Source organism: Nelumbo nucifera, chromosome 1, assembly GCF_055504915.1.
Source record: "Nelumbo nucifera cultivar China Antique chromosome 1, China Antique-T2T, whole genome shotgun sequence".
Classification (NCBI taxonomy): Eukaryota; Viridiplantae; Streptophyta; class Magnoliopsida; order Proteales; family Nelumbonaceae; genus Nelumbo; species Nelumbo nucifera.
Window position 1 is genome coordinate 127,030,836 of NC_142649.1, and position 12,440 is coordinate 127,043,275.

A 12,440-nucleotide genomic window follows, 5' to 3' on the forward strand; every position below is an offset into this window, starting at 1 on the left:
AATGACGCAAGGCTCGATTCCATTGCCCATAATTGTATCCTTCCAAGGGTTTGAAAACCAAGACAAGTCCTGGATGATCCGAATGATGAAGAGTTAGGGGATCTAAAGGATCAATGGTATTTGTTGTGAATGAAGACTTGGCCATGATTATTGGAATTGAAGAAAATGTGTGAAGAGTCACCAGGAACAATGCTCTGATACCATATGAAATAATAGAGAAGCAAATGAGGAAGATGTTTTTGTATATCATTCACAATGAGATTACATGACTATTTATATACAGGTCATAGATACGTATTCTAGGAAGCTAACTAATTGATTTACACTATCAACTCCTATAATTCCTCTTGACAGATAATTATAGAATAATTAGCTAATGACAACTATCAGTTGATATCTTTCCTTCAATAGTTATGTTCCAATAATAATCATGAATTGCTTGAAGAAACAATAGTTTCACATGGCATTATATTTATGTTCCAATGCTTCAACGTTTGGTGTATGTTAGATGGATCTTTTGATCTAAAATCATACTTGGTTGCCATAGGATATGTCATTTTAGCAAGAAATGATCAAATTGTGGCAACCCGAGGAAAACTTAGCAAAGCTAGTAGCAATACAGATGCAAAATGAAGGGCAATCTTTAAAGGTGTAGAAGCAGCTCGAGGGATGAGGATATAAAGCATCTAATTATACAAATCAAGGTTTTTAAAATCGGACTGGACAAGGAATCATTATCGGGTCCAATTCCCGTGTTGAACGATCTGACCATCTAGTATGAACAAACGACTTGCTCTGACAAAAAATAAAAGAAATTAAAAAACCTAAAAAATGGCCAAAAATTGTTCCTGGGTCGAATGGTTCGATGGTTCAACCGCCCGGGTTAGCAGTTTGCTGATGAAATCAATGGTTATTGGACAAACAACGATTTTAGGGTAAAATGGAACTGGTTCCCAGTTTTTCCAGTTCAACCATTTAGTTTGAACGAACGGTCTGCTCTGACAAAAAAAAAATATAAAAAATTTAAAAACCCAAAGAAACGACCAAAAACCGTTCCTAGGTCGAACGGTTTGACCGCCTGGGTCAGTGGTTCGCTGATCAAATCAACAGTTTTTGGCCAAACAACAGTTTTGGGGTAAAACGGGTGACTAACTCCCAGTTTTCCAGTCTGACCATCCAGTCCGGTCCCGTTTTAAAAACATTGATACAAAACAGATAATTTTGTAGTGGTAAATAAGATGACTAATCAAGGGCAATAGTGCAACTTATAAATTAGAGGTTTAGTTTGTGCCATATTGGGTTGAGATAGTCAACATAAGGTAAGAAAAGCAATATACCTTAAACATAGAAAAAAAAAACAATAATATTAATGTAATAATTAATCTCTTGATCCAAACCAAATCTACTTGAATGTTAAACTAACATGATTATTTTACTTGCTTGGTGATCAGAGTATATAATTAAAATTCTGACTATGATACTTGAATTAAAGGAGAAAGGATTTGTTATAGTTAAAAATCTTGTAAGTAGTTAGCTCTTATGATCTAATAAACCTTCATATTCCCCACCATGTCTCTCACCTTCAATGGACCTGGACCATGTTGGATAAGAAATTCTGCATTCCCAAAATCAACTTGATCAAATGATTATAGCATCTGATATCTCCATTATTTTGAGCATTTCTTCTTTCTTTCTCCATTTTGTCTAGTTAATCTCTTCTATGGAGCTCGCTTAAGGGCAGATTCAGCTGAGCATGAGACATGTACACAAATGTCTAGTAAATGTGAATCAGGCTGCAAGAGTTTCAATTTCAATGGGCTCAAGCCCATTGATTATTCAATAACTTACCAACCCAACTCAAATTGCATCCATAATTGGCTAGGCCAAACAGTTGTATGGATCTGTAGCACCAAATAAAAGACCTTTCCTTTCCACCAGGATGCCGTGAAAGCTTATTCCCCTTCAAATAGAGAAGTAGGTAATGTACTGTAAACATTAAATTGCCCAAATGATAAGCCTACAATACTAAGTTTAGTTTCCAAATTGGACACAAAATTAGAAAGCTGATTGAATCACACAGTTTAGTTTTATCTGTCAAATTGCTCAGTCCATACGAGGAGTAATCAAACCCAGAAGGCTCATCATAACTGGTTCAACCATCCCATCCGGTCGAACTGACAACAGTACTGCCTGAAAGCATTCATTGTTCAGCGTCAAACGCCAACAATCCATGATGCTTTCTATTATTTGTAATAGAAGATTGGTACATTCACTGTACACTTGACTGGGATGTGTTAACCTCTGATTCTTTGTCCATGCTCCTACCACTCAAATTCATCAAATCCCATCATATCGTTCACATTATTCATCATGGCACCAAACTGATCAGATGGTCAAACCAACACCATCATGGTTGGTTGAATAATTGGCCCTGGCCCCCACTCACCATCCTAGTTGACCCCCTAAGCTTTCTGCATTCCTTTTTCTTTTCCTGAATTCGTAGATTTCAGTGGTTGGTTTACCAGGGTGTTGGCTAATGAGAAGTGGGCCAAAAGCCATGACCCACTCTTTTATTTTATTGGAAATTAAGTGCCGGTTCATTCAACTTTGAGTTGGCTTGGGTTTTGTCAAAATTTGAATGGGCCCGGCCAGAGAGCCCCAGTGCAATTGTGCGTAGATTCTTCGAATCAGATATTCAACTTGCACCCCTATGGACTAGCTTTCTATCTGGCTTTATGCAGCAGAGGATTCAAAAGCTCTAGGTAGTGCTTGGTATGGCTGTGATTTAGGTTGTTGCATCCCACCATAACCATCAATACAATGCACCATCCCATCATAGAAACAGATTTAGTAGAGGCTATGCTTATGATGCCTTATTTAAATTTAAAGGACATCGATCACATAATAAAATGCCATTTTGCAATAAATTCAATGCATAAGGGGGGGGGGGGGGGGTATATGTGACGAATTGAGCTTTTCTGCCAACAAAACATGTTCCAGCCCTCTACTAACTTGATTTAACACCGTACATCTTACCATGAGACTGAGATTCATCATAAAAGTGGAACCCACTACATATAAGATGTGCGGTGTGAGATCATATTGATAGAGGGTTGGAATGTGTTTTATTGGCAGGTGATGTGGACATGTGACACGGTAGTAGGTTTTCTTACTTTAAATATTAAAAATCTTGCTCCAATAAAGTTGTTGTGACAACTTAAAATCAAAGAGGAAAGAGAGCATTGTAGTGACTCCTCCCAATTGAAGAAACATCAAGAAATTGATTCATCGCCTCTTGCCTGAAAATTTTAGACACCATGTTGTGTTCCAACTTTTGCATAATTAGGACTATCTACAGACAGCCCCACCTGTTAGAAAAATTAATATTCTTTTACAAGTTGAAGGGTTAGGGAGCTGGTGGCAGCAGGCCAAAATAGGCTTGGGTGAAAATAATAAGAAATGGTGTAAACACCCATAATTTAATACTGGATATGGGTATTAAATAAAAAAGAATGACAAAACAGAATTCATTTAGCCAATTCCTTATATCTAGTTGGTACAACGCTTAAGTGATGATGATGATGATGATAGTTTACAAAAAGATGATGATGTGGCAATTTCATATAATGTAATGGTTAGGAATTGCATACATACCAAACATCTTAATAAACAGTAATTTGATATAGTTGGACTGGAGTATACATTTTAAGTTGGCTCAATCAAATAGTTGAGCCATTCCCCTCGATTCAGACATAATAATACCCCAAAAAAATAAAAAAAACGAATAGCTAAAAACAAAAAATGGGGATGCATTCAAGTGATGTCTAGTTGGAAGAATTGTATGAAAGAAAGCCATTTGAAGGTCAATTCATCAGCTAGTCCTAATTTTGTGATTTGGGGTGATGCTTGAAGTTTCAGAAATTTTTAATAGCACAAAAAATAATACAAAAATCAGATATTAAAATCGTCGCCACCACTCACCAGTTGATGAGCTTGTAATTTTCCTCTGAGTAATGAAAATTGGCTTATGCCTTTTTAAAAAAATGCAAAAATTCTGGTGTGGGCTTCATTCTGGGCCTAATCTATCAAATGGTGGGTCACCGGTTCTCACTCAGGGTATACAATCAACTACCAGTCTTCGTGGCCTCATGGGTCCAACCGTCCAAGCCCAGGATGGACCCAACATTCGCCGTCCCCGGTTTTTCGTATTTCCGGGCAGCGCAAAGTATGGTTAAAAAACTGTCAGTTTCACGTGAAAACAACTTATTAGGAAATATTTTTACTCCTGGTAACACCTGTTGCTTTCAAACTTTCCGATAAAAAAAAATAAAAAAAAAAATCTTCTGATCCAGCGGGAGCGCTCACGCGAATTTCACCTGCGACTCCTATCGTGTTCGTCATCCATTGGCTCAAAATTTTGAAAGTATAGAGAGAGAGTCTATCCAAAGTGATCGCTCCCGCACTAACATTCCCCTCTTTCCAATTTCAGCGATGCCAAACAATACTCCAAACTGTACATCCTATACGTGGCTCAGTTTCATTGGTTATCAGTACCGGGAATCCGCCGTGGCGAACAGAGCGGTGGGACCAACATCCGCTTGCGTTTCTGGCTCCCAGAAATATTTCTGCTGCCGCCCGTGTGTCCTCTTCATAACTTCTCTCTCTTTTCACCTTTTATCTCCCCCCCCCTCTCTCTCTCTCTATTTGCTGTCTGACAGAGAGGAATCTTCAAACCAACAGAGAAACGAACCCAAAAAGGCGAGAAACCCTAATTTTGCAGATCGGCCATGGCTTCCCCTAAAGAGCGCGAGAGCTTCGTTTACATCGCCAAGCTCGCCGAACAGGCCGAGCGCTATGAAGGTTAGGGTTCTCTTTCTCCCTCTCTGGATCTCGTGTTTGAATTTATGTCGTTTCTGACTTCTGAGTTATCGATGAAAGATGGGTTTTTTACGTCACGTTTTTCGTTTTGGGCAGAAATGGTCGATTCGATGAAGAAAGTCGCGAAGCTCGACGTTGAATTGACTGTGGAGGAGCGAAATCTGCTCTCAGTCGGCTACAAGAACGTGATTGGGGCTCGGAGGGCTTCGTGGAGAATCCTTTCCTCTATTGAGCAGAAGGAGGAAGCCAAAGGGAACGAGCAGAATGCGAAGCGGATTAAGGAGTACCGGCAGAAGGTTGAATCCGAGCTCTCCAATATCTGCAACGATATTATGACTGTGATCGATGAACATCTCATTCCTTCCTCGACTGCTGGAGAATCTAGCGTTTTCTACTACAAGATGTGAGGGATCTTATTGCTTTTGAGTTTTGATGATCTGTTTGCAGTTTCTATTTTGATTTGGTGGGGTTTCGAGGTGTTTTAGGGCATTGAGTTGTGGTTGGTTGCAGGAAGGGGGATTACTATCGTTATCTTGCGGAGTTCAAGACTGGTAATGAGAGGAAAGAGGCTGCTGATCAGTCACTGAAAGCTTATCAGGTGTGTGGCTTTTGGTTTTCTGTTCTTTGTGGAAAGATTTTTGGGCATTCCAGTGACATTTCTAATGCGATCAAAGGGACCTCTTCTTTTGCCTAATATGTGCTTGTTTTACGCGGTGAATCAACTTTAGGTCTAACTGCTAATTTTAAATATGTCCATAATTCTATGTTCTAATCTTATTGTAAGATGGTACAGTGCTTGATCAAGACTACACTTTGAACACTGCCTCTTGGTAATTGCTTAGCTTGAATACACTCAAATGACTAAATTCTTCTAAGTATATATATATTTTTTTTTAAATTGAGAACTTTATCTTTGATAGAAACTCGTGTAATACTTATATTCATGCATTTCTAAGCATAGAAGAATGGCGTTTATTGAGATTTCTCTGGAGACACTTATGAATAACGTTTATTTATATAGTCTTTAATGTGCATGTTTATGCTATTTCTATTAGGAGCTGCACTCTTCTTTGGCCATTTAAAACAATTGTCATTCTTGTTACTTAGTTTTTTGAGATCTCTTTGTATATGCTGTTGTCCATTTAAAACAATTATCTTTCTATGCGCCTTGGTCATTTCATTTTTCTTGGAAATTCTATCAGAATTCATACCCCCAAAGTCAGGTTCTAGGAAAGTAGGAATGTTAAGTGGCCAGGAATGCTCAAAGACCTCTCCCCTCCCCCCACCTGTCGCAAGGGCAGGGCATGTTGTCTTGATTAACCCAATTAACCCTTGCTAATTGAGGTTAAGTTTTCAGGTCACAGTTGGCTCTAATCTATACTATACTTGCTACCCCACCAATAAGTGTTGTGAACCTTGCTAGTTTGTTAACAAAGATAGAAAAACAGTTAAACAAAATGACGACTTAGTACATTATAATTGACTATGAGGTTGGAAGTATGTGCTCCTGGTGAATGATAGCGTCAGTAGTAAAGCAAACACACACATTCCTTTGTGCTGTTTGATTCTATTGGTCTATGGTGGTTGAGGTCCAATTCCTGTTTCTACCCTGCTATGAAGATCCCATTGTTTTGCATTATTAGGATTTAAACTTTATATTATCTAGGTAAGTTTGTTGCTATTAATACCTTTTCAAGTCAAAGAACTGTTTAACATGATTATCCTTGCCAAGCAAACTTGGTTGTTAAACAATAAATGGAATGGATGTTGCTGCATAGCATTTAATGACTGCTTTTTGTTGTGTCATCTATCTGCAGGCGGCCTCCAGTGCAGCAGAATCTGGTTTGTCTCCTACACATCCTATTCGGTTGGGTTTGGCATTGAATTTCTCAGTCTTTTATTATGAGATTATGAACTCACCTGAAAAGTAAGCTCAAAAGTTTCTTAATCCTATAGAATTTGATCTTTTCATTGAACCCATATCTCAGTGAAACCTGATCTCTCAGGGCTTGCCATCTTGCCAAGCAAGCTTTTGATGAAGCTATATCTGAGCTGGACACCCTGAGCGAGGAGTCTTACAAGGATAGCACTTTGATTATGCAACTCCTGAGAGACAATCTCACTTTATGGACTTCTGACATTCCAGAAGATGGAGGTAATTTGTGTGTGTGTGTTATCCAAGGCTGAACAACTCGATTCTTTATGTTGTTCTATTCATATTCCATCCTTGAAATTTGTTAGTCTAATATAATTACCTGGACAATTCTTCTTTCTATTTTAATTACCTTTTTAAAATCTTGTTGACCCTCTTTCCAGTAGTTATTTTTAGGTTGGGGTTGTTTTGTTCTTGATTTATGTTTTGGAGTACATACCTTTTTTCTTTGTATGATTGTAGTTGCTATCTTTGGCTTTACAGCAGATAGTCTCTGATCCCTCTATAGGCATGCTAACCTTGCCAAGTGTTTATATGGGATATTGTATTGAGAAATCACTCATGTGATTAGTCAAATTGGATCTGGACCTAGATCATTTAGCTCCCCTTGGTCAAATAGCAAAAAGATTAGAAAATTTATAGTGCTATGGAATTTTCTTTTTGTCTGGATTTGTTGCTCAATGCCCATATATTTACCCCTGTTTATAAAGTTAGCTTGCCAAACAGTAGAAATGACTGGACAATGAATAATACTATGTTATGCTAATAAAAAAAGGTCTGCTAAGCATAATAAAAAGGCCATTATCCAATGTTGGTCCCAGCTATCTAGAGTCTTACAATTTATGATACAATTCACGAGTCAAATCATGAATCCTAAGGGTTTATATTAAAATATTTCTCTGAATCATTTTATACAAAAATCTTACATTTTTTTGAATCCTATGATTTGATTCATGAATCTCATGATTTGTGTGATTCATACTATTTGAATCAATTGAATTAAGACTTGGTCATCTACTTTGTCATCTCTCTATTTCTTTTAAGTTTTCAAGTGGGACTTGTTTTAAAACCCTACTAGAAAATGAACTTGATTATATCATCTTAGGTTTCTTGTGTACAAGTGCTAAACTCTAGCATTGTATGAATAAAATGAACTTGAAAATGAGATTAATATTTGTATGTTGTGTACTAAAATAGAAGTATACTATTGCACCTTAAGCTGTTTAATTTGAGGATCTTGTTTTCTTTTATTTGTCCACTAAGATTAGCACTTTGGAGAACCTTTGTGTTATCATCGTGAAGATTTTAATTGTCACTTATGCCTTTGATACGTTCTATATGATGAACCATTCGGTGGAAAGTGTATGATTGTGGTATGGGTGTTTCCGAAGAAGTCTGCACAAGAGTCCAGGCTATTGGTTCCCAGAACGTGGTGTTCGTCTCAGAAGAGGGATTGTAGGAATGCAATTTTTTTCTTAGATGTTGTCTGCTTTGTTGGTTCTCAGATCATTGTCCAGATGATGGAGAGATCAAATGTTGGGTTTCTCTCTCTTGGCTTAACCTGTCAAAGCCAAAATTTAGAAGGTTGGAGGGAAATAGATTGCTCCTCATCTTTTCTTCTGAGTTAGAAGCGACTGGAGCACTTCATTCGGGGGTCTCTTGATTGAATGGACAGAAGGTAGTGTTGTCTTGTTGGTCCCCTGTGGGCTACTCCAAGAAACAGAAGGTTGGTTATGGCCATTGGTGGGTATGGGTTTTTGGTGTTCCTCTTCATGCATGGTGCCCAACAGTCTTTAAGGAAATAGGTGATGCAGCAGGGGGTTTCATCGCTACTGATCAGGAGAACCTCTCCTGGAGCAAGCTTGATTCCCTACGTCTGCTCATTTGGATTAGAGGAGTCTGTGATATCCCCAAGTTCATCGAGCTAGTGGTCATGGACCTCTATTGGGTTGCAGCATTCCTTGTTTTCTAATAGCAGCTCTACAGTGAAGCAGATGGAAAAGGAGCCTGCCTTTGTGATGCCGTTGGGACAGGGTGCTTCCCAAAACGAAGTGTTCTCCTCTGTTCAGCGTCCAACTCAGTTAGTCCATTCCGCTTGCTTGGGAAGGAGAAAATGCAGACGACGGTCTAGGAAGAAGAGACAAAGTAATACTTCCGAATCAATCACTGTAGGTGTGCCTTTGGTCGACGAAATGGAAGATAGATCACTTCAAACAGCTTCAATGGTCCCCAATCTCCAGTTGGTTCTGTTGTCTGATTCGTCCAGTTGGTCATCCAATTCACAAGTGTACATTTCAAATTTTGAATGTGCGCCTTGTTTGAATTCTTCGCAGGTGAGATTAGAAAATCATTTCGGAGGTGTGACTTGCCTCCATTGGGGGCCGAATAAGGCCATTATCATTCCTCCACTTTCAGTGATTGGACCAGAGGTGGGCCCTTCACTGTTTCATGGTTCTCTAAGCCCAAAACTGTTGCAATCCTCTTTGGATTGGTTCCTTTGGGCCAAGTGACCGTGTGCCTCTTGTTGGCCAGCCTCAAGAAAGTCCCCTTGAACCTAACACTAATAGCTCCTTGATTGAGTTAGCTGCTCACTTCGAACAGAACTCAGAAGATGTTTCTCATCTAAATTCTCCCTGCCTCATTGCCTCAAAGGTTCAGGTTGAGAGTTCGGGTTGTGAAAACTCTCAACGAATAGCAGCATTTTCTAGTTCAATTTGCAGCAATGTGGAACAACGGGTTGAACAATTGTTAACTCTTGGCAATTTCCTGGGAGTTTCCTTCGATGCTGGTCAAAAAGATCAAGTTAGCGAGTAGCTAAGGGATAGGGAAAGTGATTTTCAGAGATCCCAAGTGCAGTGCCCGAATGGTGGGTCTAGCTCCAAAGCTGGGTCTGATTCTCTTAGTGCTAGCTCTGATGTTTCTGTTGATAGTTTGGATTATCTCCCAGGGTGGAGGTCCAGAAATATTGCAGATTTTTACGATGTAATAGTAGCTACATCCGTTTCTAGGGGTGCTTGTAGCACGAGGGGAGGGGCAGAAGAGGCAGAGGAAGGTCCTCACTCCCGGTTTATCTTTTGTGGTGGTTTTGTTCGATTTTGGGGTCAAAGTTGCCCAGCATTGTGGTCTGCTTTGGTGGGCCTTGGCTTTGTTTTGTTTGGGTTTTGCTACTGGCTGTTTTGTTTTTATGTTGCGGAGCTACTGAGCTAGCCCTTGGCACCTCCTCTAGTATATGACTTGTATGCTTTTTTCTCTCCTTTTATTTAATACATTATCTTTCTCAATATATATATATATATATATATATATACCTTTCTTTTGGTACATTTTTGTGTGTCATGGATTCTCCTATATTGATGTGCTCTTCATGTTAAATGAACATAGGACCTTGAAACCCTTTATTTGATATAAATGAACATTTTGTATACAAATGAATTCCATCATTGTTCTCTAGGTGCATGATGATGGAATTCATACAACATGAAATGTGTTTTTAGTAATAAATACTGCTTTGGACACGTATTTCTGGATTTCTAAGGTCCTTTCTGAGCAACACTGGGGTATGTGTGTGCATCTACAGATGTGCTAAATGATTTTTAAGTATTATGCTTTGACTTTTTACAGGTGCTTCTTGCATTTGATTATATCTGTGGGGTGAAACTGAACCTTGATGGAAGCTCTGTAGGTAAGTCAGGTCCTTCTGGAGTTGGGGTGCTTTTAGAGATGAGGAAGAGTTTTGGCCCTTGAGTCTGGTCCAATTGGGGTATGTGACTAAAAGCAGAAGGGATGGCCTTACTCCAAGATTTGAGATTGGTTAAACAGTTGGGACTTCAATAGATATAAGTGGAGGGGTACTCCAAGTTGGTAGTAGGCTGGATGCAAATGAATAGCTAGAGAACCTGGACCTTTAGACAACCTATAACTCTATAAGGGAAATCTTGAACTTGACAAGGGAGGTTAGGGTGCAATTTAGGTGGATTAGAAGATCTGTAAATGGAATGGCTGACACTTCAGCAGAGCAAGTAATTAATTAATAGGGAGGCTTTGTTTTGGGCCGGTTTGTAAGTCTGACATAATTTGAGAGACCACCATCCTATCATTGGGTGGTGATAGTTGTAATCTCTTATTTTAATTGAATGAAAGTTACCTTTTCCTATCAACAAAAAATAAAATAATTAATTAATAAATAAATGTGATTTGATATTAGAGCCTAATATTCACTCACCGTTTCATCTTTTAGAGCCTGGTAGGGTTATATTTTAACCTGATGAAAGTAGAGGTGTAACCTGGGCAGGCTTGGGTTGAGCATTTGTTGAAACAAATTTCAAGGGGCCCAGTCCCAATGAGGTGTCCAAGTACTTGACTTGCATCCGTATATTTAATCAAGTACATGGTAGTTGATTGAACCTCAACTTATCATTCACACACACACATCTATCTATCCATCTATCCAAAAGTTTTTGTTTGTAAATTTCCGTCCCTTCCTTGGATCGCAATACATAATGTATGCTCTTGTATTTACTATCCTTTAAAATCAGTTGTACCTTTACCCGATGCAACTTCTGGTGTTCGCGTTGTAGTTTGTCTCTAATGGCTACAATTGACTATTTTTCTACAGCTGTGGTTTTTTTTTTTTCTACCCAGTAACCACTACAGAGTTTTAGTTTGCTTTAACTCGTTATTTGTTGCAGCAGAGGATGCACAGAAGATGGACAGCTCTGCTAAAGCTGGTGGAGGTGAAGACGCAGAGGTTAGTTACATTCATATTACTCCACAATTATTAATTTGATGGTGCTATTAAAAATTTTGTTTGACATCTACTGTGACTATTTTTGCCTTGCAGTGAGGGGAATACAGCCATAGAGACAGCTGCTACATGTAAAACTGGGAGGACGTTCCCTGCTATCTTCTCATGTCTGGGGTCATGTTTCCTTAACCATAAGGATGATTTCAGATTTCTATTGTTTTGGTTCCTTATTGTGTGGTTATTATTTATGTTATCATAATAGTTTGATGTTTTGGACTTTGGTCGGTCCTGTTTGCACCCTCCAGGTCTTTTTACCATCCGCCATTGTGGACGGAATTTAGAGGGTTGGTGTGGCTGCTTTAGGAGATTTTCTTCTTTTATGAAAATTGCGACGAAGTTCAGAGTTCAGACGGAAGACGAAACCACTGCTACCCAATTTTCTTTTTCTTGTTTTTTTTTTCTTCCCTAATTGTTGTTTTTGTCCTTTTTGAACTTAAATGTAAAACCCGTATTTTCCACAGCTAAGCCGTGTTTGATCTTTGTGGTTGGTGACTTCATTTTAAAACATTTAATTCAAAGACTGTTATAAACATCAATGGTACGTTGATATAGAATAATAGAATCTACTATTGGTTCGTATGACGTATTTTAAAAACATTTAGTCCACACCTAATTGTTCTTTTTGATGGGCAAGTTGTATGGCTGCATCTCCTAGTTGTTAGATTATGTCAGAGCCAGGCAGCCAACACAGATGTCGAGTCCAATCGAAACAAAAATTCCCCGAGTCGATGGTCTAGTGTCTTCTATTTTGGGATTAGTGATTAACTTATTACCGGCTACCGGGTTTTGCTGTATTGTAATCAGTGGGGGCAATAACAATAAATA

At 38.7% G+C, this 12,440-nt stretch overlaps 1 protein-coding gene across 2 annotated transcripts; it reads left to right on the forward strand.

Annotated features, from left to right (window-relative positions):
• Nucleotides 1–4,648: 4,648 nt before the first annotated feature.
• On the forward strand, nt 4,649–12,194 carry LOC104613114 (14-3-3-like protein D). 2 transcript variants are annotated; one of them, XM_010280814.3, is made up of 7 exons: nt 4,649–4,860; nt 4,975–5,281; nt 5,389–5,476; nt 6,696–6,805; nt 6,885–7,033; nt 11,503–11,558; nt 11,652–12,194. In XM_010280814.3, exons 1-7 carry the CDS (start codon nt 4,788–4,790, stop codon nt 11,652–11,654), a joined length of 786 nt encoding a protein of 261 aa, XP_010279116.1. In that variant the 5' UTR covers nt 4,649–4,787; the 3' UTR covers nt 11,655–12,194. The 2 variants fall into 2 exon arrangements, with proteins under 2 accessions (XP_010279116.1, XP_010279115.1); XM_010280813.3 differs by having other exon boundaries at nt 4,656–4,860; nt 11,500–11,558.
• The last annotated feature ends 246 nt before the right edge of the window (nt 12,195–12,440 follow it).

Coding starts and splice junctions, on each gene's coding strand:
- LOC104613114 (XM_010280813.3), top strand. CDS start 4,788: ATGGCTTCCCCTAAAGAGCGCGAGAGCTTCGTTTACATCGCCAAGCTC. Junction 5,477..6,695: donor AGTCACTGAAAGCTTATCAG/GTGTGTGGCTTT, acceptor ATCTATCTGCAG/GCGGCCTCCAGTGCAGCAGA. Junction 6,806..6,884: donor ATTATGAACTCACCTGAAAA/GTAAGCTCAAAA, acceptor CTGATCTCTCAG/GGCTTGCCATCTTGCCAAGC.